The 25,550-nt window shown below is 45.5% G+C and overlaps 1 protein-coding gene across 14 annotated transcripts in view; it reads right to left on the reverse strand.

The window, feature by feature from the left end:
* Positions 1 to 25,550, reverse strand: part of SORBS2 (sorbin and SH3 domain containing 2) — a 665,007-nt gene that overhangs the window by 287,983 nt on the left and 351,474 nt on the right. For all 14 annotated transcript variants that reach the window (XM_085641964.1, XM_085641952.1, XM_085641951.1 and 11 more), the window contains one exon: positions 9,868 to 10,006. In XM_085641964.1, coding sequence (XP_085498090.1) covers positions 9,868 to 10,006 — 139 coding nt within the window. The remainder of the gene's footprint in view (positions 1 to 9,867; positions 10,007 to 25,550) is intronic.

Below are 25,550 nucleotides of genomic sequence, written 5' to 3' on the forward strand. Positions count from 1 at the left end.
ATGGAAAACAACTGTTTGTATCCTCTTAATCTTACAAATTATCGAAGGGTACAGTGCCCAGAGAAGGTCCAGAGAATGGGGAGGTTGAGTTTGCAGTACTCTGAAGCTGGAACAAGATTGCCCCTGACTCTGTCATATCAACAGCTAGACATTTTGCATATTTTACAAGACCCACCTAAAATACTGTTTTCATTTTATTAGAGAGCTATGTGTACTGAAAGTGGTGACACAGTGTCACCATCGCATATCTGTGGTTAATGAAATGTTATTCTGTAACAGGCATAGCCATTACTTAGAAATCTGCATGTTATTTTACATTTAGACTTAGTAAATCAAGTGATTTATATGTTTAACTATAGATAGGGTATAGGCATGTTAACATTGACAATAGTCAGTCTAGATGCCTAACTCCATTTTGGAAAGTAAACGTTGAATTTCTGCTTGCTATGCATTATTCTCTTTTTCTTTGCACACCCCAATAGTCACTGTGTTCTCATTTAAAATTGTTTTCTGTTAGCTTACTTTGGGAAGGCCGTATTTGTTACCTCTTATTAGTTGGATGATATTTCTGAGCACCTGCATGGGATGGGTGGCAGCGGAAGTAAATATTCCTTTGTAAGATATCGTGAAGGCTGATATGATGGACGAAGTTGCCATTTAGAAGTCCTGAGAAGGAGGCCGACACAAAGTACAGCGGGAAAATAGGTTTTTGGTTGGCTCCTTTTTGGTGGGAACCTGTAGAATGTATCACTTGGATGAAATGTCATGTTTTAATTGTGTGAAGCTTATTAGTTAGCTAGAAAACTTGTTCTGTCCATCTTTGCAGGCGGACATTCCTTTCTCTAACTCTTGAGACCCAATGCTCCTAATTTTTCTGGTTATTGAGGTACTCTGAGAGAAAGCACATTTCTTCTCATTCTAATCCGAATGTTCATTTGGTTCTACTTCTGATGCTATACTTTTGGCACATTTTGCTTCTAAAATGTTTCGATTTTTCCACAACCTTAGAATAGGATTAGGGAGTTTCTCTTTATGGGAACAGAATTTTACTTTATTTTGTGTCTAGTGTTTTTAACAACGTGTACTTGCTATCACTGACTTGAAATGCCTGGATTATATTCATACATGCTGTTTTCAGCTCATTGTTGAATTGTGCTCAATTAATTTGATTCACGATTGTAACTTTACTAATTTGCTAATAAACCTTAAGAGTTTCCAAAGTTATTTTGCTCCTTCATTACTGTAGGGTAAAATCTGCCTCACTGTCATTGAAATGTCATTGAATTTGTGATTTCAGCCTCAGTTTGAGAAAACGATCCATCTTTGTACACACAGCGTCATTCCGAGTTTACACTGAGTCTGCGTGGTGCAAACACCATCCTTATCTATCCCACTATAAAGGGGTACACATTCCTGTGTCAGCAGTTAACACAGGTTTTGCACTTGTGACTGGAAGCAGACGAGCCGCCATAGTTTATTTTTCTTCTCTTCCTTTTTAAGTGCAACAGATCCACCCGCACCGATTGACGTAGCTAAATTTAAACTTGGCTCTGGTAGCCACTTTTTTTATTAAAGAGAACTTTGTACACGCCGTGCACGTGACATCCTGAGAATAACTGATCGTGCTTGTACTGGCTTCGATTCAATGTCAACTGTCAAATGAAAAGAGCGCCTGCGGACTAGCTAAGGTGGTTCTTCGTCCCTAGCACACAGGTCGTCTGTATTCTGAGGCACATCTTGCCACAGTAACAAGAAGAGCGCGCCATTTCAGCAAGAGGCCGCCATCTGGGCAAGGCGAAGCGATATCTAGCGCGCGCCGCCATTCTGGCGGTTGCGCCAGACCCCGGCAGTGAACCTGAAGCACTTTAAGTGCTTCCGGTTCACACGAACGCCGGACGTGGTGGAGGGCTGGTTTAGACCAGCCTGCCTGGTGGTTTCACTGCCCCCTCTTAAAGGGGGGCAGTGGGTGCAGGAAAAGTCTCTTGTTCCTCGCGCCCCCACCGGAACACACCCGGGCCATCGGCGGCCCGTAACTTGTTTTCCCCACACACCATCCCCTAGGGCAGGCAGTTTGAATGTGCATTACAGGAATAAGTGTTGTGCTTAACTTTTTGTTGCAGGTATCTGTGATATGTTTCAAAGTGAATTGTGATATGTTTGGCAATTTGGTAATAAAAGTGTGTGTTATATGATGATTTTTGTTACAGGTAACTTTAGTGGAATGCGTTTGTTAATATGTAATGTGATATCAGTTCAATATTGTAGTAATATGTGAAGTTTATAGGTCTATGTTGCAAGTAATTTTGTCATATTTTAGTAATGTGTCCATGGTCAGCGGTAAGGTCATGATTGGTAAGCATAGTCTTTGGCCCTTAGCGGCCAGCACCATGTAACTCCAGGGACAGTGACAGCTGGTCAGTAGGCTGTCAGGGTGCGGGGGCCAGGAGAGTCACTCTTTCCAGTAGGCAAGTGGGAGGAGGCACCCATCCATCCAAGGGAGGATTCAGGAGTTTCTTCGTTAAAAAAGGGGTCTTAGGCAAGTACCAGGCCATATTAACCAGTGTGAAACGCGAGGCTGCGGTGAGGGGGGCGACGTAAGCTTTAGACTGGACCTGGAAATGCTCTTAACGCCGTACATGCCAATAGGGAGCTAGTCTGGCATGCTTGATCTTGCCATTCAGGCAGCAGCATGCCTGTGTGCCAGCGTGCCCGAATATGTTGTTACATTGCTGCCCAATTACAAACAAGGCTGGACTGGCCTTTTATTCCATTGGGCATTTCCGTGGGCTGGAGCCACAGGAGGCCGGTTTTGAAAGCCCAGAGCTGATACTAGTGTCTCGGTCACATTCTCCAACTCCACAATGTTAAATCCAGCAGGAAGCAGGCTTCTCCTAGAGTGAGAGAGAGAGGGATGGAGAGAGGTACAGAGAGAGTGATCCCTGAGGGAGAAGAGAGAGAATGGATGGGTGAAAATATATAGAGAGAGAGCAAGGGGAGAGAAGGAAAGGCGTGGCGCTCGTTTGAGGATTCTTGCCAGGGCTGCTTTTGATGCCCCAGCTCGGCCCTGTTAACAAACGTGAAAAAACTCTGCATTGATTTACTTTTGCAGCTCGTAAGTTTGCAGACCCGCTAAGCCTTAGTTACGATTGTTGTATCCCATGGTGTGCGTGGTGTCACTCATGTGGGAGCACACACCACACTGCTTGTGGCTACAAAGAGCGGCTCGGGAAAAATAACCACTTTGGTTTAGTGGGACAAAAGACAAGCACACAAAGTATGATTAGTACTTTGACTTCCCTCTCTGAGAGTGCATCTTCCTGCATTGTACACCGGTGTGAACACAGCGCACTAGTTCTTGTTCATGCAAACTGTAGTTGGCAGTGGAACCTGGACCCGTGGTTTAATTTGTAAAAAAAATAGGTGCCATGGCCCTGGGGGCCACTGCAGCTTGCACCACCCATTGCCCCAGCCAGCGCTGCTGGTAACAGTACAAACACACCTAGTAAACATCATACTCCTACAAGTGTGACAATTCAGACTATTCAAGGGACAAACACAATAAGAATGGATTGGGCAGCAGGTATTCCTCATTTTGTATATTGAATTAATAAAAAACTGTTGCGCTCATCTCTACATAAAACAAACAGCCCCACCATGTGGCAGACTGTCATAAGGGCCGGTGTTGGCAATTAAATGCCGGTGTTGATCACCGGAAACCACCAGCTCAATTTAAGCACTATGGACTGAGATGCCATGTGTGGCTTAATGAAGGCCCAGGACCTCCACATCTCATTCTCCACTTCTGAATCTAAACATCTGGTCACGCCTGCTCACATTATTTACAGATCCTATGTCTCATGTCTGCTCTTGCTGCTCATCAACTTTCAAGAGCTTAATTTGCTCAGTGTGTGTGAGTAAAAGCATAGTGGCACTGCTACATTTATGCAAAGTAAGCTTGAGCTGCTAGTACCTGCATTATGACTATTGTATATCTGAGGGGTTGGGCTTCGACTGCCTGTGCTGTATCCGTTGTGTGTGGTGTGTAAGGTAACCGTTCACTACTGCCTCTCTGTCTCTACATGTTCACAGGGTAAGGAAGGCTTGTACTGCTGCTTCCAGAACCACCTGCTCTGCATTTGCTTGTATATGTGTAAAAAGCAAGTGTGTATGCTAGTGGTGCCATAGACAAAAAGCTCAAATACATTCAATTACAACTTCACTGCTGTCTGTGTGCACCAGTCTGTGTGCGCAAGCACACACACACCTAAACACATACAGACATGAGTAGAGCAAATCAACAAATTATGTACCCAACCTATATTTTGCTCCCTTAACTAGGACCATTAGTAATAATTCATTTGGAAGGGGCACGCACACTGCCTTGCTTTATGCCTACCTCCTTCACTCTGCACAACACTTTTACAGGTTTGTAAGGCAGAATTGTTTGCCTGTTTGCTCCTGCTTCCCCAAGCAAGTAGAAGATCCCTGTTAAATTCAGATACGTGCAATAACAGAACCGTCAGTGCACAAACCAGAAGGGTTGTGCCATTAGCCAACCCCCCCCCCCCCTACACACACACCTCCCTCGCATGTTTCCCCAGATAAACTTTGGCAGGTCAAGCCGGCCGAAATCAACTGCCCCAAAATATCTGCAATAAATTTCAATAACTGCAGAACTTGGTGAGAAAAGTACCAAATCCTCATGAAATTTCCCCATGTTTTTGAGGAGAACTCAAAAATGAGATGCTTACTGGACCCTGTAGATCCCCCAATGCAGTGTGGGTATCTACTAGGCACAGTGAGTTCAGTTGCCAGCACTGAATACCTCTTAATTTTATTTGTGGTAAGAGTGCACTGCTGCTGCCTGTGGTGTACCTTTTCTGTTTGTTAGGAAAGCTTGCACTTCTGCACTGTGTATGAGGGAAGCTTGCACTACGGCGAGTGAGACAGTGCCCGTTTACTACATAAGACTACATATGGCTTTTGTTAATGTTTGTTTTCTTTGTTTCTGTAGAATCTTTTTAATGAGGCCTTCGTACTATATTGAATGGGAAGTCTTATTTTTATTGCAAACTTCTTTAGTCCATTCCAAAGGGTTTCATTTAAAAACAAGATGTTGTGTATGAGAATGAAAACCATTAGCCTGAATACATGATTTGAAATGCAGTTATTCAATGTTCTTACATCACAGCAGAGACAAACTGTTTTTTTCACTTGTGATGTCACTCTGGAATCACTTGATTCCATGGTTTTGCTCAGTTCACCCAGGTCTTGAGGTACTTGAGGGTGAATAACAAATGTTTAAATAAAAATATTTTGTGAAATAATATATCAAAAATATTATGACTACCAAAATATCAAAGAACAGAATATCTAAGGAAAACATATTTTGTGTATGGTATAGTGTATTGTATAACTCTGTATTAAATATTGATTACTTTAATATACTTGTACTAAATATCTTTTTTCTATTAATTTAACATGTATTAGTTTGTTAATTAATTTAGGTGTTGGTATGTTCAGTATACTAGTTATAAATCTTTTAAAATATAGCTTGTAATTTTAAATGTGTTTCATAAGTGCTGCCCATGGCCCCTGAAGCGCCCGAGCCACACTGAACCAGTTATGGATGGTATGGACGTAGTAAAGTTATCCATCCAGTGTGAATTGGACACCACTGATTTGCTTGGCTGGGCTTGTGCCTCAACAGCGGCAATACAATGCCATGCCAGGCTTTTCAACTGATGTCCAGTTGACTTTGATGGACATGCCCTTCAATGACTTTCATTTCTTCAGTCATATGGTTAATTCAGCAATTGAGCGCTTCAAGGGCTACCTCCAGATCTTTCGGTTCCTCCTTGGTTTCGCACCAGCCACAATAAATTCTGTTGAAAAACGATATGGGTGGCTACAGGAAGCTTTTGATATCCTAATACCACTAAGAACTACACAACAGAACAAAAGAATACAGGCACAGTGGAGAAATACAGAGATAAAACATCAAATTAGAAAGCTGCAAAGTGCCTGGCTCAAAACAAACACCAATCAAGACAGACTTTGCCTACAGAAACTTAACAGATTATACAAGTCAGCTATCAAAAAAGCTCAGAAAAGATACTATTCAGACAGAATTTAAAATGCTAAATGTGCAAATAAAGAATTCCATAAACTTCTCACTCAATTTCGTAATACAAATTGGCTAGAAGGAGCTCATCCCATTACTCAAGATTTCACAGACAAACTGGCAAATCATTACAAGGCCAAAGCAGACACATGGGACTCATAATTAAATTTAAAAAAAAACACCAGCACCGACCCTTTTCCAAAACAACAATCCAAGAATTCTCTAACCCAACCTCTCCATTCCTTCCAACAAACTTCACATGATGAATTTATGGACCTGGTCAAAGCAAGCAGGCCAACTGGCAGCCCTTCTGACCCGTGTCTACCACAAACGTTCAAGAGAATTCTTCTAACGACCTCTGCTGCCACACTAGTAACAATAATCATCAAAAATTCCTTAACTACAGGTGTATTTCCAGAAGAACTAAGACAGACAAAACTGGACCCAGGGCTGATTTTAGGGCAGTGTGTCTGGTTAGGAGGGGGCACTGACCTCGGGGGTATGCTGTGTTTAGCAAAAACGTATGATTGGAGAGATGAGAGGCTCATTTGCCCGGCAGAAGTGAGAGAATCCGAAGAGGAGGTTATGGGGGTGGTGGCACCAAAAAGGATTGTTGCACTGGGCACCACCAGAACTAAGGCTGGACCCTGCCTGGACCCGCTGAACTCAGACAACTACAGACCGATTACAAATGGATCATTCCTGGGCAAACTGATGGAAAGAGCAGTATTTGCTCAGATGTGACAATTCATTGAAGATAACGCCATGCTTTCAGACTTCCAAACAAGATTCCGTCCAAGAAGAGACACAAAATCTGTCCTTGTTGCCATCTGGGATGACCATAACTCAGTAGACTGCAACGGGGTTGCTGCAACACTTCTCAGGGACCCGTCAGTTGTCTTTGACATGGTTGACCATGACACTCTGATAGAAAGACTCTACGAAGCCAGCATAGAGGGAACTGCTCTAGACTGGATCACATTCAACCTTCAGAACAGCACTAATGTCATCCAAACTCCCCGTTTCTCTTCCAACCCGTACTTAAGAAAAGCAGGGGTCCCTCAAGGCTCTATCATCTCACCCATGCTTTTCAATATCTCCATGAAGTCATTAACAGCACTGACCAATCAATTTCACCTCACGTGCTGTAACTATGCAGATGAGACACAAATACTCCTTTAGCTGGAATGCCCCAAAGACATTGAAAACTAACCAATGTTCAATGTTCTCAGAGCCATGGATCAAGAGATGACATGGAGCCATCTCAAATTGAATGCTTACAAAATGGAAATACTCACGTGCGGCAACTATGACCCACTTGCCGCATGGCCTGATGATTTGGAAACACCGCCTAAAGTATCAAAGGAAGTAAGAAACCTCAAGATGACCATGGAATTCAAGGTATCAATGAATGCCCATGTGGAAAATTAGCAAGATCAAGCTTTGTTATTACAAAAACTTTGCAACACATCTTTCCCCACCTGAAATTTCCAAACAAGGTCCAGGCTATCATCTCTCTTGTTCAGTCCAAACTCGATTATGCCAATAGCCTCTACCACAGATCACCTTTAACAACTATGAAAAGACTACAACGGATTCAGAACTCTGATGTCAGACCACTCTTACATATAAAGCCACAAGCTAACATCTCCCCTGCCTCGAAAGCCCTATATTGGTTACCGGTTGCCAGAAGATCCACATTCAAACTGCTTTGTATCACCCAGAAAGCGATACATGAAACAGGACTGCTGTTCATGAGGAATACAATAAAAAAATACATTCAACAAAGGAACCTCCGCTCTAGAGGGTCACCTATCCTCAAAATCTGACCGTACAGGAAAAAAAACAAGACTGGCACATTCTTCTCTGTTCAAGCAGGTAAACTATGGAAATCTTTACCCTCGAACATAAGATCCACGGATAACCACCTTATCTTCAGAAGACTACTCAAGAATTGGCTCTTCCCCACATAACCACCATACTCAAACATAAATGTACAGCATATCCCTCTGTATATAAGCATTTATGTAGACTATAGGTGTGTACCTACATAAGTGTATTGCTTTGTATGAACATGTATAATAATTATGTTTTTAAAGATATAGATATTCATTAGTTCTACTTAAAAATTATACATATTACTTATAGTTACATTATTCCATGTTTAACATGTATATGACAGCATAAATAAGTACATCTTTTATCATAACTATTTATCGACAATTGCTTCCCTTTTGAATTACAAAAAATAAAAACAAATACATTAATATAAAGTACAACACTTGATAGTCTGAGTTTATTAAATGCAACTTTAATCTATAATTACATTCCTTATGCATATATATATATATACCTTCTATGTACGTGTGTATCTTTATATTTAATACTTTGCTTCTAATTCAGCATATCCAATGCACTAACATATTTCTCAACCTATATCTCTCACAATATATCCTCTACCTTCACTCTGATTCATCTCAAACCACATTCTACTACTCTATCCAATGCACTATCCTTTTCATCACCCTATACCGCTCTCAATATATCTCCCACCTCAATTCTCGGACTCACCTGAAACCTCATTCTACTACTCTTTCCAATGCACTACCCTATTTCTCACCGCATACCCCTATCAATATATCCTCTACCACCACTCTCTCATTCATCCCAAACCCCATACCACTACTATGATCCCTAAAATAATCCTTTCTAGACTCTTCCCTCTTCTACCCCTCTTTGCATCATCCCATACCTCTTTTACTATTCAGATCTCTCAAACAAGCCTTTCTAAACCCTTCCCTCAGACTCTTCCCCCTCCACCTCCCCTTTACTATTCCCAAACCCCCTCCTACTGCTATGAATTCCACACAAAAAAAGAAAACTTTCTAGACTCTACTCCTTCCAAATACCAGACTAACATGTACACCACTATAATTAATTTTAGATTTCCCTATACTAATTCCCCAATAATCCGGTTTCGGTTCCGGAGTAGTGTGCTACCTGCCATAAAGTGTTTCAATAACTTATCAGGAGTAGCAAGCACTATAGAAATGCATACCTTTCCCCTCTATAGAAATGCAAACCTTTCCCCTCTTCTATTCCTCCACTATCCTTCTCAATTCAAATAACAGACTAACATATCCACCGCTCAAATTAATTTCATATATCACTTTACTAACTCGCCACTAATCCTTTATGGGTTCAGGAGTAGTGTGCTATTTGCTGAAAAAGCACTTCAACACCCTGTCAGGGGTAGTAAGTCCTATATAAACACAATTACAATACAATACAATAATGAATGCCTGAAGAGGTGATGATGTGTGACAAATGATAAGCACAAACCTATTAATGGAAAAAACTATTCTTGGTTTCCATACGCGGTGCATAAAAAGACATAAGATATTCAAATCATAATAGTACGCATTCTCTATTTTACCATAATAAATAAAATGGAGTATATAATCGATTCAGTAGACCACTGTATTATAAAAAGTCTAGTCTAGTCAAGTGTCTCAGTTAGTGAAGGCAGACATTTAAAATAGCCTCAAAGAGGGTCTTCATGGGAACAATAGAAAAGAGTAGAGGATGTTGACTCTTGGCCTGTGCATGGGTGTGTCTGTCACAGATTTTTTTCCCAGCAGGTACACACAGATATAACAACTTTTGTGCCTTTGTAAATAGCTCCTAAACTGTGCAGTGTCAATGCCGGGACCTGCTGCACAATGTATGCAATGGACACTTACCGCTCATCCGGCCGTGCTGCAAGGCGGCGATGTTGGAGCTCAGCGTGGGTGGCGAATGGTAGGAAGGGGAGAAAGGCCTTTGGAAGTGGCTCATGGGACTGCCCCGGCTGCCAGAGTTTCCATTCATTGTAACCGGAGTCTGGGGAAACAAACACAAGTCCATGAAGCGAGGCACCCTGGCCAGATCCTCCCATAGCCCGGATACAACAGAGCGTAGTATTAGGACCGTGCAATACCGGCAGAGGCGGATATTAGGAGCTCACCCAAAGAGGCTGATTAACCACATTCGATCTCTAAATGACACAATTTATGTATGGAATGAGTGCGCATGCCTAGGTAAACAGCACTTGTTAGTTAGATGAAATTTTTGAAAATAGATTATATCTATCATATATCACATACTATGTCATAACCAGTCACATACAATAAAGCACTCAGTGGCCTCAGGATGCAATACATTGAACAATGTAATGGCCAATGAGTAGCAAACAATTTCTGGATTGATTGGGCAGACATAGGAGCGTCCAACACACGAACATTGAATTGATGTGGTTGAATACAAGTATTATTTTGGAGATGGTAGAGGCCTATGTCAGCAACCTTAAACCTGCACAGTCTCCTAATGTATGTATGTAAGAATTTGGCATTTATACAGCGCAAACCTAGCTAGGGCGCAACAGTGCAGTGTTGGGAGATGATCATATAGTCAAATGGATATCACATTACCAGATTTACATGTCAATTTTCTAGGCACAGGAAGACGGATTTGCCAGAATCACTCGATGTCATAAGAGGCAGTACTCGGATGAACATCATAAACACAATTAAAACATATAAATTACGAGTAAGTAACAGTATTTACTAAACCACGAATCCAGTCGTTGTCTAACCGTTTTAACGAAGGAGGCAGAAATTTAGAGAACTGTAAGAGAAACCGTATAAATCTTTCTGAATATTGATCTATGGCTGGTATTTCTTTCCTTCATGCACTTTCTTGCCATAAATCCTTAGTAGTGTAGGGTGATGGTGTTCTTCGGCTCGGTAGGGCCACCTCACTCATTTCATCACAGGCCCTTTGTCCTCTCCTGCATTCTGGGTGCTGTAGTTATGGTTTCTTTCAATGAACTAGTTCGATTAATACACCTGTCAGGTGTATTAATCGAACTAGTTCATTGAAAGAAACCATAACTACAGCACCCAGAATGCATGGGCATGTCACATGAAAACCCATGTCTGGGCACATCCACCATTGACAGCACGAAGTGAGACAGCCACCCTTGATTGTGGCCAATCAGGTCAGGGAACAGTGAACATAAATTTCTGTTTAATTGTCAATATATTTTTTGCTTAGAATACTCATAGACAGGAAGAGTACATGTGTAAAGGGCACCTATTTATTAGTACCTCGTTAACTGAATTTCTATCACCGACATTAGAGAGTAGGAGCCAAAATATTGCCCAGACTGGGGTCTGCTGTAGGACTTTCCTAGAGCTGTGGAAGCAAATCAAGAGAACAGAAAAGGATCTTAGCAATTCAGTGGTCACCACAACTGAGAAGCCCATGCCATGTAGACATGTTTAGATAAGTCCCCTGCTCTGACCTCGCCGCTTTCAACAAAGGGGGCTTTGGATGGGCACACGGGGGGCTTCCGAATGTCAGAAACAGACCTGTCTGACTGATACACATTCTTAATCTTTTGTAGATGGAATGAAAGCCTTACAAACTCCATGGTGCTGGGGGCACTTTGAAGCTTCTATGTTATTCCGATCAGTCATTACATACATGCGTCCTCCAGCATGGATCAGGGGAATGGAACAAAGAAGATGTGTTTTAAGCACACGGGGATGGCAGAAAATACAGATATGTCTAAAACCAGTTTTGGGTGTGTCTGGGCACACAGGAAGTTTTCACCAACATGTATTGCTCTGGTTCGCAATGGTAACAGTGGAAATGGATATCAGCACAGAGTCCGGAAGTAGCATCTGCCCCTCACTGGCTGTGTCAGTAGGAACCTCAGTCAGTGCAGACTGAACGAAGAGGGATGGCCTGCCTAAGAACATGCGGCTGGTTTCTGTATCCAAACAAGTGCCGGTTTGCCTCAAGTGCCCATTGCAGTGCATACAGAATGAAATAACGCTGCATGTCTTTTAAGATGTATGCCTGTTCTCCGGTAATGTATACTTTTAATGCTTTGCAGAATTTCTCTGGTTGCTCCTGGTAAATACAATAGGACCAGAGGTCCTTAGGAGGAACGGGACGCTCTGTCCTTTTGGGAGACAGAAGATAGGAGGCAAGGATCGCAGAGAAGGGAAGAAGAGGGCGAGAAAGACTTGAAGACATGCAGTCCCGGATATGTGGTCTAAGCAGGCTGGTCTGTTCCTCTCAGAGGCAGAAGGCTTCAGACCTCATTCCAAACTCCACTGAATGGATTCACAGGCTGCGCTGCATTTCACCTCCCTGGGCCTCTGATCCCTAACACTGGGCGCGCGCAGGACAGGATACTTGTGAATAGTATTCACTTTATAATACAAACTATAATATGGAAGTCTTCCTCGTCTGTACCGCACACATTCTCCAAAAGCAGCCTGCTTGCAGCATTTGAGTTTATGTCACATGACGTGTCTGTGTTTGCAGAGGAAGGGGAACCCTTCCCTGTCTCTATCTTGGGTGTCACAACACTTTGTGAAATAGTTTCAGGATAACTTCATGTTGTGATAATTAAATTACTGTAGCTTTTCACACGCAGTAACACTATGTGAGGTCTGTAATGCCACTGGAATGGTTCTCTGGCTGGCTAATTAAAAAGACATGTCTGCCAGGCTGCTTCGAAAACATTCCTGTCAGCAAAACACCGAGGTAAGGTCAATGCAGAGAATAACTCTTCCTCTGTCGAGTTAATGCTTTCTGAGCCTTCCATCGCTACTCTTCAATCTCTACGGCATGTCCGCCCAGCCCCTGCGTCAGCACTCTTCTGAAGGGCTCTGGGTGAATGGTTGGAGGGCCCGCTTCCCTTCTTTAGCCTGGTGTGGACCTCTGTGTCCTGCCCATCTGCCTGTCCCCAGGAATGGACCCCCATGGGGCTTTGGTCACACACAGGGCCGGACTGGCCGTGGCGGGGCCGGTCTAGCCGCATTGCCAGGGCTGTTTCGGTTCCCAGTCCGGCCGTGTTCACACAAAAGTGTAAGGGCAAGCAATACCGAAAAAGAGGCTCAAAGAGCAGAAAACAGAACCGTGGGATTGGGGAAGTTGACTGGGACTCCGAAAGTCATGCTCACGACAGTGAAACATTTCTTAGAGCAGTACAGAAGGAGTAGCTCCTTATCTAACATAAAGCAGTGGTCCAAAGGCTTCAAGGACAGGGAGAAAGGCCAATCATTTATACCGCATATGTCCTATCAACAGTTGTCTATGACACACCACCAGGCTTTGAATGGCTTGGCCGCTGCGCTCTTACAGGATACGTTTGGAAGACATGCCCTACTATTGTACATCCTCAGATCTCAAAATGAGAGCTTACTTGCAATTCCTCCAGTCTTCTAAACTAGAAGTGGTGGTAGGAGTTTTGTTTCCTATATATTCATTTTTAGAAAGGACTACCAAAGCCACTATAGCCTTCCATAGACAATTAAAATCATTCCAGTCTGAAGTATTCTGCTCCCTCTCGGCCAACCTCAGCTCTTGCATACTTCCAGGCGTTTAGTGCTCTGTCTTGGGCTGGTTTGTATGCAGAGAATTCATCCTCTGAAGCCCGGTCTTCTAACCTCGAGCAATGACAGCAGACTCCTACTCTGGGAGCCTGTTCTCAGGAGCCTCCTGGATATGCCCTTTAAGGGCTGCACCCACAACTCAATACACAGATGGGGATGTGGGCATTTCACTGGTGAGTACTGTTTGCCGGCGACAGTGACACTTTCAAAATAACATTAAACTGATGCTTCTTTAAGCTATGACATCATACGGAGCATCTGCTTGAAAACACTAAAGAAAAAAAGCGAGCCTTCCTCAGTTTGAAAGTGCTTACCCCGACTGCTTGTGTATGCTACAGTTCTAGGATGACACCGCTTCACGCAAGACTGCCGGGCCTGTGTGAATGATCATGGAGTGTGTTTCTTCTAAAATTAGCCAACTGAGGATGCTTCGTCCCATTTCCAAGTTCTTGCCGTTTGATTCTCATTAGTCCCTTCTTAGACATTGACCACTGCATGTATCTATGTTTGGTGAGTGTTGGACTTGGCCCTTTTTGCAGGGTCATCCCTGAACTTTTTGCCTTCCTCCTGTATTTTCTGTGGCCTATTTTGTTTTATGACTCTGGGCACTTTACCACTGCTGATCAGTGCTATAGTGCATATACTCTCCCTATTGTAAATTGATTTATGGATTAGTGACTCCATGATTGGGTTATTTGATTTACTTGTCAGACCCTCGTACAGGGCACCATGGGTGCCTAGGGCTTGTAAATCAAATGCTGCTGGTGGGCTTGCAGCACTGGTTGTGCCACTTACAGAAGCAGCCTGTAAAGTGAGTCTCAGGCCTGCCATTGCAGAGCCTATGTGCAGTCTGGTACTGCCACGTTGACTGGCCAAGTGCACCCACTTGCCAGTCCCTAAACCTTCCCTTTTCTTCATATCAGACACCCCTAAAGTAGGCCCAAGGGCAGGGTGCATTGTAAGTATAAGGTAGGACATACCCTCATGTGTGTGGCATGTCCTGATAGTGAATTACAGCCATTTTCGTTTTTCACTATTGCAAGGCTACCTGTTCCCCATAGGCCAGAATGGGCAGTTTGATTATAACATCTTACAATCCTAACTGACACAGGGAACTAGGTAGAAATACGAGTTTAGTATGCCTGAACTCAGAATGATAAAATACATCTTTTAGTGAAGTTGGTTTTAACATTCTGTGTTTGAAAATACCACTTTTAGAAAGTAGGTATTTTCTTGCCTAACTATCCAAGCCTGTCTCTGCTAGGTTGTGTATTCCATGTCTGGAGTTTGAGTGACAGGGGCTGGGGGATTCCAGGAGACAGGGTGAGTCGGCACAAGGCTAAATAGAGAGATCTATATGGAGAGTGGTGGGAGGAGTTGCATCTGGGTCTGAATAGGGCTGTGCCTTCCCTCCACAATGCTGGCTCCACCTCCTGTGGTGCGTCTGATGTCCCTGGCCCACACTGTCAAAGGAAAGAAGGAGTCATGTAAACAAAGTGCTCCAGGACTGACCAGAACTGGTTTGGACTAGGCAAAGGCCTCTCTGCCTTCAGAGAACAAAGAGAATACGCGATTAAAAGGTGGGACCCAGACCCCAGAACTTAAGATCACTTTTGGGAAACAAGAAGAACCTTTGTGGAGCAGAGGAACCAGAGAAACTGAGGAAGAGACTATCCCTAAGCTGAGTGCTGGTTGGGGATTGGCCTGCAGTGGTTGCCTGACTGCCAAAGAAAGGAGAAAGGAACGTTGTGCTACTTTCATCAACTTGTAAAGGATCTCCAAGGGCTTGAAGATAGAGCTTGCCTCCTGCTGAAGGCTCAGGGACAACAGACTTCACCAATCAGCTCCCCTGCATTCCCTTGCTGGCATTTGAAGTGCCTGCTGTTGAGCTGGGCCTTCTGAGAGACTGCGTGTCGCTGGGAGCTGGAAGCGCGACTCAAGACAAAGAACTGTGTCGCCGCTGCAGCAGTTGTCGTCGCATCGCCGAGAAAGTGGGCCACCACTGCCTCTGCCCCCATCGCATCATCGAAAGTGCCTCACATCGCCGGAGAAGAGTTTCGCCATCGCAGCAGATGCCGTCGCATTACCTGAGAAGCGTGTTGCCGCCGCAGAAGTTGTCGTCGCATCGCTGAGGAAGCGTGCCGCCGCTGCCACTGTCGCATCGCATCACTGAAGCGCCCGCATCACCGGAGAAGCGTGTCGCAGGGCCTGTCGCGGCTCAGAAGATTCGTTGAGTCGCCGCACGGTCTTCGGGCGTGCACACATCGTTGTCGCATCAAGGAGAAGACGCCATTTTGTTTCATTGCACAGGATCTTCATCGCATCACGGCGTTGCGGGTCGCATCACCACAGAAGCGCAGTAAGAAACCGACACATCACCTCCCCAGAGAAGAACCGACGCATCACCGTCCCCTACGCAGTAGTAGGGAACCGACGCATCACCGTTCTTGCGTGTAGGGAACTGAGGTATCACCTTCCCTGCAACACTTTTGTTGTATAGCGTTACGCATCCAAAGGTACATTGAACATAAGTGTCTCATTTACCCTCTTAAGAGAACTAAGTTATTTCTACCATTTTAAAGTACAGTATTGTGGATTTTTGTTGTTTGTGGTCTTGTGATAAGTCTATATAAAGAATACTTATTTTTGATATAAAACCTGTGTGGTGTCCATCTGTAGTGTTGTCACTGGATTACTGTATGTGTTCATGTTAGAAATGGGATTTCTGGTTGGCTAAGGATTGCACCCAAGCCAGGCAGAAACCACCACTCTAGTCAGGACAAGGGAGTTACACTCCTAAAATAATCCCTGCTCACCCCCTTGGTAGCTTGGCACGAGCAGTCAGGCTTATCCTAGAGGCAGTGTGTAAAGCATTTGCACAAAACCAACAGTAATACAAAGTAAGCACTACAAACGGACACCACACCAGTTTTAGAAAAATATCCAATATTTTTATATAAACAAGACCAAATACGATAAATATCCACCATACAGTACTTCAGAAATAGTTACTTCTCAAAATGTCTTTAAGTTGCAAAACATGTTGAAAAACACAGTTCGTACGGGTCGGTAGCTCGGTCCGAGCCTACTGCGATGCTGAAAACAACAGAGTCTCGCAGTTCCCGCTGACCGCATCAGTACGGGCCAGCAACAGCGGGACAGATTAATTCACAGTACCTTTCTTAGTGCGGCTCACACGGGTGTGCGAGTCGGTCTTGGCATCCGTCACGGTTGTGATGCAAAATGGAAGCGGTGCAAGGTGCAGTGTCCTTCGATGAGGTGCGAGCAGCGGCTCGGTGACGATCGTGCAGACGGCGTCAGTGAGACCAAGGCTAGCGGTGCAGGGCGAATCGGTGCTCGATGCGGTGCTGGCAGGTTGCGGTGCAGGTGACAGAGCCGGTTGTGGAGTTTGTCGCGGTCACGGTGCAAGGTGGAAGCGGTGCAAGATGCGGTGCGAGTAGCGGCTCGGTGACGATCATGTAGACGGGGTCGGTGAGACCAAGGCTTACGGTGCAGGGCGAGACGGTGCTCGATGCTGAGCTGGCAAGTTGCGATGCGAGTGACAGAGCCGGTTGGCGGGAATTGGCGCTGGCCGAGCCGGACAGCTGTGCGTGACGAGTCGGTCATGGGTGTCGAGCCAGCAGCGACCGTGTCGGTGATACCAGGCCAGCGAAGTGAAGCGAGGTGATGCAGGTTGCGGTGTCTCTCGATGTGGTGCAGGCAGCGGCTCGGTGACGGAGTCGGTGAGACCAAGGCTTGAGGTGCAGGGCGAGTCGGTGCGGCCTGCGGTGCCTTCAGGACACAAGGCCAGCGACGGAGTTGGTCGCGGTTCCCTCTTCTCTGTGGCAACTGAAACAGCGGTTCCAGGAGCGGTACCCAGAGGTTGGTGAAGTCTTTGCAGTCCCTGAGACTTCTTAACAGGAGGCCAGCTCAGTTCAGGCCCTTGGAGATACTCAGCACAAGTAGAGAAAGTTCAGTCCAGTCCTTTCACTGCCCAAGGCAGAAGCAGCAGCTGCAGGCCAACCCAACAAAGCAACAACACAGCTAAGGGGCAGTACTCCTCCTGGCAGCTCTTCCAGCTCTTCCAGCTCTTCGTCTCTGCAGGTTCCTTGATTCCAGCGAGATCTGTGAAGTCTTTTCTATCACTGAGACTTCCAACAGGAGGCAAGCTCTACTTCAAGCTCTTGGGGAAAATTCTAACAGCAGGATGATGAAAGCACAGTCCAGTCCTTTCCCTACCCAAGCCAGAAGCAACCACTGCAGGCCAACCCCTCAACACGCAGCATAGGGGTAGTACTCCTCCTCCAGCTTTCCCGGTCCTTCCTCCTGGCAGGTTCCTTAGTTCAGAAGTAATCTAAATCTCTGGGGTCTGGGCCCCAATATTTATACCAGCAAATCCTTTGTCCTCTGAGGGCAGAGGGGCCTTTGCCTAGTCCAAACCAGTTCTGGTCAGTCCTGGAGCACTTTGTTTACATGACTCCTACTTTCCTTTCAGAGTGCAGGGCAGAGACATCAGACGCTCCATAGGAGGTGGAGCCAGCATTGTGGAGGAAAGGCACAGCCCTGGAGCACTCTGTTGACATGATTCCTTCTCTCCTTTCACAGTGCAGGGCAGAGACATCAGACGCACCACAGGGGGTGGAGCCAGCACTGTGGGGGGCAGGCACAGTCCTATTCAGGTCTCAGGTGCAACTCCTCCCTCCCATCTAGATGCAGATCTCTCTATTCAGCCCTGTGCTGACTCACCCTGTCTCCGGGAATTCCCCATCCCCCTGGAATTCCTCAGCCCCTGTCACTCAAACTCCAGACAAGGAATACACAACCTAGCAGAGGCAGGTTTGGATGGTCAGACAAGAAAATACCTACTTTCTAAAAGTGGTACTTTCAAACTCAGAATGTTAAAACCAACTTCACTAAAAGATGTATTTTATCATGCTGTGTTCAGGCATACTAAACTCGAATTTCTACCATGTTCCCAGGGTCAGTTAGGATTATAGGATGTAATAATCCAACTGCCCATTCTGGCCTATGGAGAACAGGTAGCCTTGCAATAGTGAAAAATGAAGTAGGCGATAATTCACTATCAGGACATGCCACACACACAACAGGGCATGTCCTACCTTTCACATACAATGCACCCTGTCCACAGGGGTACCATGGGCCTACCTTAGGGGTGACTAACATGTAGGAAAGGGAAGGTTTGGGACTTGCAAGTGTGTGCACTTGCCAAGTCGACATGGCAGCCCCAGGCTGCGCACAGGCTCTGCAATGGCAGGCCAGAGTTACACTTTACGGGTTGTTTGTGTGGGTGGCACAATCCAGTGCTGCAGCCGACCAACAGCATTTGATCTATAGGCCCTGGCACTCGCAGTGCACTTTACTAGGGACTGATACATAGATCAAATAGGCCAATCATGGAAATACCAATCAAAAGACAGTTTACACAGAGAGCATATGCACTTTAGCACTGATCAGCAGTGGTGAAGTGCCCAGAGTCCTAAAACCAACACACACACGTCAGGAAAAAATAGGAGGAAAAAGCAAAACGTTTAGGGATAACCCTGCAAAAAGGGCCATTTCCAACAGTTCACAAATGCTTTACACACTGCCTCTGAGATAAGCCTGCCTGCTCGTGCCAAGCTACCAAGGGGGTGAGAAGGGGTTATTTTAGGAGTATGCCCCATCACCCTGACTAGAAGTAAGGGTCCCTATTTGGTCAAAGGTACCTACCTCTGCCAACTAGAGACCCCCAGTTCTAACAGTGAGAAATGCTTTTAAAACAGCATTCTCGGAGCGAGGAGAAGACACACTGGTAAAATCAATAGGTCTGGCATTGGCCACAAGCCTTTTGGCTTTGCAATGCTTGTTTATTTGACAGTTATTTTGCAAAACTATATTGTTAGGGTTGTTGCAAGGCTCTAACCAATATAAAAAATGGCTAATATCAAAAGTATTTTTGGGCCTCACTGCCTTAAGCAGTGCCTTGCACTTAAGGGAGCTGCTTTACATGTGGGTGTGCTCCTTGTGAAAGGTCAGATTGCTGTCACTCACAGTGAAGTTAGCCAATGGCTGAAGTGGGCTGATCCACGGCTCCATGCTGTAGTTGGTGGAATAAAAATGTGACTGATAAAAAAGACTAATAGGTGAAGAGGGCTGGCTAAAAGACACACACATATTGTATAAAATATGTGCAAATATACACTAGACACAAAAAGGCTTTTATTTCACTTGGACAAGTAGGTTGTAGCCAATATATGAAATACAAGAGAACCTGGAGCTTTTTGGTCTGCTGAAAAACATATTTTGTTATACAGCTGGCGGTACACATGGGGTGAGGCAGACGTCAGAGTTTGTTAGGGAGAGGGCACCCTTAATGGCCATTGTGAACCTCAGGCTGTCTAGTTCTCTCCCAGAATAGATAGAAGGATATTCGAGAGACAATCTCTCCACCCTCTATTATTTTATGATCTTAAAACTCAGCAGCTTTCCTGAGTGGATTTCTTTTAAGAGATCTTCTTTTCTCTGTAGATGTTCCAGAAGCACCTGGAGGCTATTAAACCTACAACTCTTGACACGTCTCTCCCAAGCAGATGCACTGAAGGTTAAAAGAATGACACCTTAATGCAGTTTCAAGGTCTAAAGTGGGGTAGCGATGGTGATTTGCCTGTCCAGGACAAGGACAAAGTGAAAAAACATATCCGTGGGCTGTTGCTATGAATACTAATTGGACTTTTAAACTCTTACTCTGCATCACAGAGTACGCTTTAGTGCCCAAAAAATACATCAAAATTTAGAGGCATCAGTGAATGCTGACAAGGGTGGAACATAAAGCAAGGCTGAACGATTTGTTTTGACTATTCAGGAACATATGAAGATCCTTATTGCATTACAGCAATATATAACTTGCTTTATCCTCTCTGGTGATGCCCAAGTGTGAGACCTGATGCACATACAGTATCACTTTAAAATACATCTGCCTGTAAACATTTGTGCATTTACCTAAAGCATGTATATGCTTCCATTTGTTTGCCTCATAGAGGAGCTGTAGGAGAATATTCATTCTTGAAATATGGACTCAGCAGGCCTTCTGGGACACAGAACTGCAACGATTGCTATCATGTCTTATTCCAGAGGCGCACCAAAGGCAAGCCATCAGCGTCTGTCCGCGCCTGGACTGGGCCCAATGCCAGAACCACTGGCCCTCCAGCCATCTACTGATACACTGCCAAGGAACTCCTGGATGTGGACCCCGGCCACCAAAATGACAGCTGGTTCTTCCTCCTTGCCTCGATCAACCAAAGGACCATTCACCTGCTGACACCGCCACTTCTGCAACGCAACCTACGAAGGACCCTGCAGCACTTCCGCCCAGGGGATCATGAACATCCTAGAACCACTTCAATGCATCATGCTCAACAGAAATCTGGTACACCAAAACCACCCTCTCCACTGATGTCGTCTTCAATACTGAAACGTGACTCAACCCCTCCTCGAACTCCAACATCACCATCGCCACTCCCGACAGCTACACGATGATACACCAAGACCACACCAACAAACAAGGTGGAAGCATCGCCATCACCTTCAAGGAAACCATCAGATGTACCGTCACCAATGACGACCCCATGCCGCTCATGGAACACATTAACTTCCAACTACAGACAGATGCGAAGACCACGATTAGAGGCACCCTCGCCTACAGACCCCCGGGACCCGACCAACTTTCTGTGATGCCATCTCCAACCACAACGCCTCCCTGGCCGTTGACTACCCCCACTACATCCTACTCGGCAACCTCAACTTCCACATCAATGACCCCAATGACACCAACTTCATCGCCCTCGTGGAGAATCTGAACAACTTTAGCTTCACCCAACTGGTCACCAAACCCACCCACAAGGCCATACACACTCAATCCCATCTTTACCACCAGTAGCAGTATCAGGTTCAGCCGCACCACAGAACTCAACTGGAATGACGTCGTCGTACATTTCACCATCTCCGACGCCCAGCACGTCATCACCAAACGAAACACTGCTGCCCACCGTAGCTGGAGCAAGGTCATCAAAGCTCAGTGTACACAGGCCCTCACAACCACCCAACCCTAAGCCTCATCCGACCTCTACCAGGCTGTCCAGAATTTCTCCACCTGGATCACCGACTGCTCTGACAGTCACCCCACTGAAACCTACAAGAGCCAACCAAACCTTAAAGCAAGCCAGCTGGTACACCCCTGAGCTCAAGACCACCAAGCATAACTGCTACCAACTGGAGAAGCGCTGGTACATCACGACAAACTCTGCCAAAAGAGCTGCTCACAAAACAGCCCTCAGCATCTATCACTGGCACATTAAGGAAGCCAAGAAAGCACCCATCACCGCCAGTATCAAAACCGCAGCCAACCACACTAAGGAACACTTCAAAATAGTCAAGTAATTTTCCAACCCAACAGCCACAGAGAACACCATCCACCCCTCTCAAGAACTCTGTGACACCCTCTCAGACTACTTCCACAGCAAGCTTACCACCATCTACAGCAATTTTGACCCCAACCCACCCCCTCAACCAACCAACCAGCGAGCACCACCTGGTCTCCTCTCACCACCCAGACCACGACAGACATAATGTCTTCCATCTACTCCGGGGCGCCCACCTACCTCTGCCCCACCACTTCTTCAACATCGCAATGAATCTTCACGGAACTCGCCAGCATCCTCAACACCTCCATCACCACAGCAACTTTCCCAAGCAGATGGAAACACACAGAAGTCATATCCCTCCTAAAGAAACCCTCCACCGACCCTAGAGATCTAAAAGATTATCGACCGATCTGCCTGCTCCCATTCCCAGCCAAAGTAATCAAGAAAGCCGTCAACCAACAACTCACCGAATTCCTGGAACAAAACCACCTACTGGACACCTCACAATCAGGATTTGGTGCCAACCACAGCACAGAGACCACGCTAATTGCTGCCACGGACGACATCAGAGAAACTATTGCCCTAATCCTTCTTGATCTCTCTGCGGCATTCAACACCATCTCCCAAACACCCTCATCAACAGACTCCACAACATCGGCATACAACAAGACCCCCCTCAAGTGTATTTCCTCCTTCCTTACAAGACGTACACAGAGTATCCGGCTGCCTCCCTTCAACCCTGTACCCAAGAACATTATCTGCGGCATACCTTAAGGATCATCCCCCAGCCCCACCTTATTCAACACCTACGTCAATCCCCTTGCTGACGTCGTCAGGTCCCACTGCCTCAACATAATCTACGCTGATACTCAGCTCATCTTCTGACTCCCTGAGGACCCCGCCAACGCCTAAACCAACTTCTCCACTACCATAACTAATGTAGCCAACTGGATGAGAAACAACTGCCTCAGACTGAACTCCGACAAGACAGAAGTACTGATCTTCAAGAACAACACCTCTGCCTGGGACCACAGCTGGTGGCCAGCTGAACTCAAACCAACTCCATCACCAACAGACCATGCAAGCAACCTAGGAATGATCCTCCACAACCAACTGACCATGAAACGGCAAGTCAATGCAGTCGCCTTCTCCTGCTTCCATATTCTTCGCATGCTCCGCAGAATCTTCAGATGGATCCCAATGGACACCAGAAAGACCGGCACCCAAGCCCTCGTCACCAGTTGCCTCGATTATGGCAATGCTCTCTATGCTGGTTTCCACCCAGCTTCTCAGAAGACTCCAGACCATTTAGAATGCAGCAGCCAGACTCAGCCTGGAACTTCTCAAATGGTCACATGTCATCCCCGGTCCTCAGATACCTCCAATGGCTCCCCATCCAGAAGAGATGTCAGTTCAAGATCCTCACGCTCTCCTATGAGGCCCTCCACAACTAAGAACCAGCCTACATCAACCACTGACTGAAATTCCATCAACCCTCTAGACACCTGCATTCCTTCTCACTTGCCCTCGCCGATACACCCCACAGCCATAGAGGTGGCTGCTCCTTCTCCTTCCACGCTGCCAAGACCTGGAACGACCTACCCCTCTACCTCCGAACATCACCCTCCCTAACAGACTTCAGGAAGAGACTCAAGACTTGGCTTTTTGACTTAGTCATGGCATCCTCAGCGCCCAGATACCCCTAGGGGTGACAGTGCTGCGCTTTATAAATTATATTGATTTACTGATTCCAGGATGATGTGCTCTAAGCAAGAATGGAATGCTAATTCAATGGGAAATATTCCATTAATTTCATACAATCCACTTGTGGATCTATGGAAAAATTAGATATATGAAAATAAATATTTGTGGCTGACATACACTTTGCTCCTCGAGAGTGCGACTTTAACTTGAACATTTAAATCTCTAACAAATATGTTAGATATCTTGTTGTGCTGCCTGTTGTATGTTGCAGTACAACTGTGTAAAACCATGAAGCCTCTGCACATTACCTACAGGAGGCCTGTGCCCTTCCACCAACATTCAGGTGTTGCGTGCTTTCAAGCAGCTGACAGAAAGGCTAAAGGACCAGAGAACACTTTAACAAAAATCCACACAATAGGCTGTTTGGGGAAACTGGATCTGAAGCACACGGTTTGGTGGAGAGTTTTTTTTGATGTACGCTCTGCTGTAAAGTCTTGATGAATGTCGCAGTTGGTAAGGTCAATATTATGGGGCTTCAGTACCACACCAAAAGGTTAGATTCTACCTATAAATGTCAACGCTGTGGACCACAACTGAGGTACCTGGGTACCTACTTTCTCTGCCAACTTCAGGACTATTTTACATTCCTGGGTACCTACTATACAGAAGATAATTTCTAGGCTTTCACCTGTGCCAGGCCAAGATGCCGTGGCATGTTTTGGTCATCAATGGAGTTGCGAAACTGCCTTGTTGTGGAGTGTATATGCTTAGAACCAATGTGAACATAGACTTATACCCATGGTGGTTAGTCACGGTCACCAAGAGGGAATAGACTAATTCACCATTATAGTGCTTCAGATTTCTTGGAGAGGCCAACAGAATGCCAGTTCGTTTCTAAATGCTTCACCAGATACACCTTAGATGTCTTAAAGTAGCATCCAGTGCATTACACTGTTCTTCGGTGCAGACTCAAAGAAAACATGAAATACAGTTGAGCTGACACTGAATGGTGTTTATAACCATTGTTGCAGTTGAGGAAGCATAAAAGATGATCGTGCCTTTACACGAAACACATACAATTACAGTAAAAAGAATAAATGTGCACATTGCACACGTTTAGGAAAAATGACACCAAAACTTAGAAAAAGTAATAAGGCAGCACTGTAAAAGAGTGCTTGATCATGGTAGAAACCATAGGATTAATCAGTTAGTATATTTAAGATGTTTACGTAACCCATTGCCTTATATTATTATTATTAGAAACTCTGGAAGATGTAACTATGGCCATAAATGCAATCAAGAGTGGCAAGGCCCCAGGCCCGGATGGGGTGCCAATTGATTTATTTAAGTCAACCCCGCAGCTGTGGACCCCAATATTTTTTTTTTTTTTTTTTTTGAAACCGTTTATTGCAGGTTGTAAAAGTTACAGGTATGGGCCTACAACCATCTGGCCGGCCGCTAGACTGACAAAAGCATATTGCATACATACAGTAAAAGTCTCTCGGCAGTGCAGAGCAGTGAAACAGGAGTAATCAATGGTGCAGGCCACACAGCTCCAAGCCCACAGTACGGTTCCCTTTTCTTGAAACAAAACAACACCAAAAAACCACACCCGCAAGGCAACCCGCGATACAAAGTGACAGCACGTGCTCCATAAGTGGGGGATCCAAACCAGCAGCAGAACTCTGAGGAGGGGAATGGGAGTAGGCCAGGGACTGGGGGACCGCGTGCCCGCGGCCGAGGGAGGGGGGCCGTCTAGGGAGACGGAGCAGGCGAGGCAGCCGGTAGCAGTGGTGGCTCACAGATACCCCCGCGGTAGGCGTTCCAGGGGCCCCAGAGTTTCACCCACGC

Source organism: Triturus cristatus, chromosome 2_2, assembly GCF_964204655.1.
Source record: "Triturus cristatus chromosome 2_2, aTriCri1.1, whole genome shotgun sequence".
Lineage (NCBI taxonomy): Eukaryota > Metazoa > Chordata > Amphibia > Caudata > Salamandridae > Triturus > Triturus cristatus.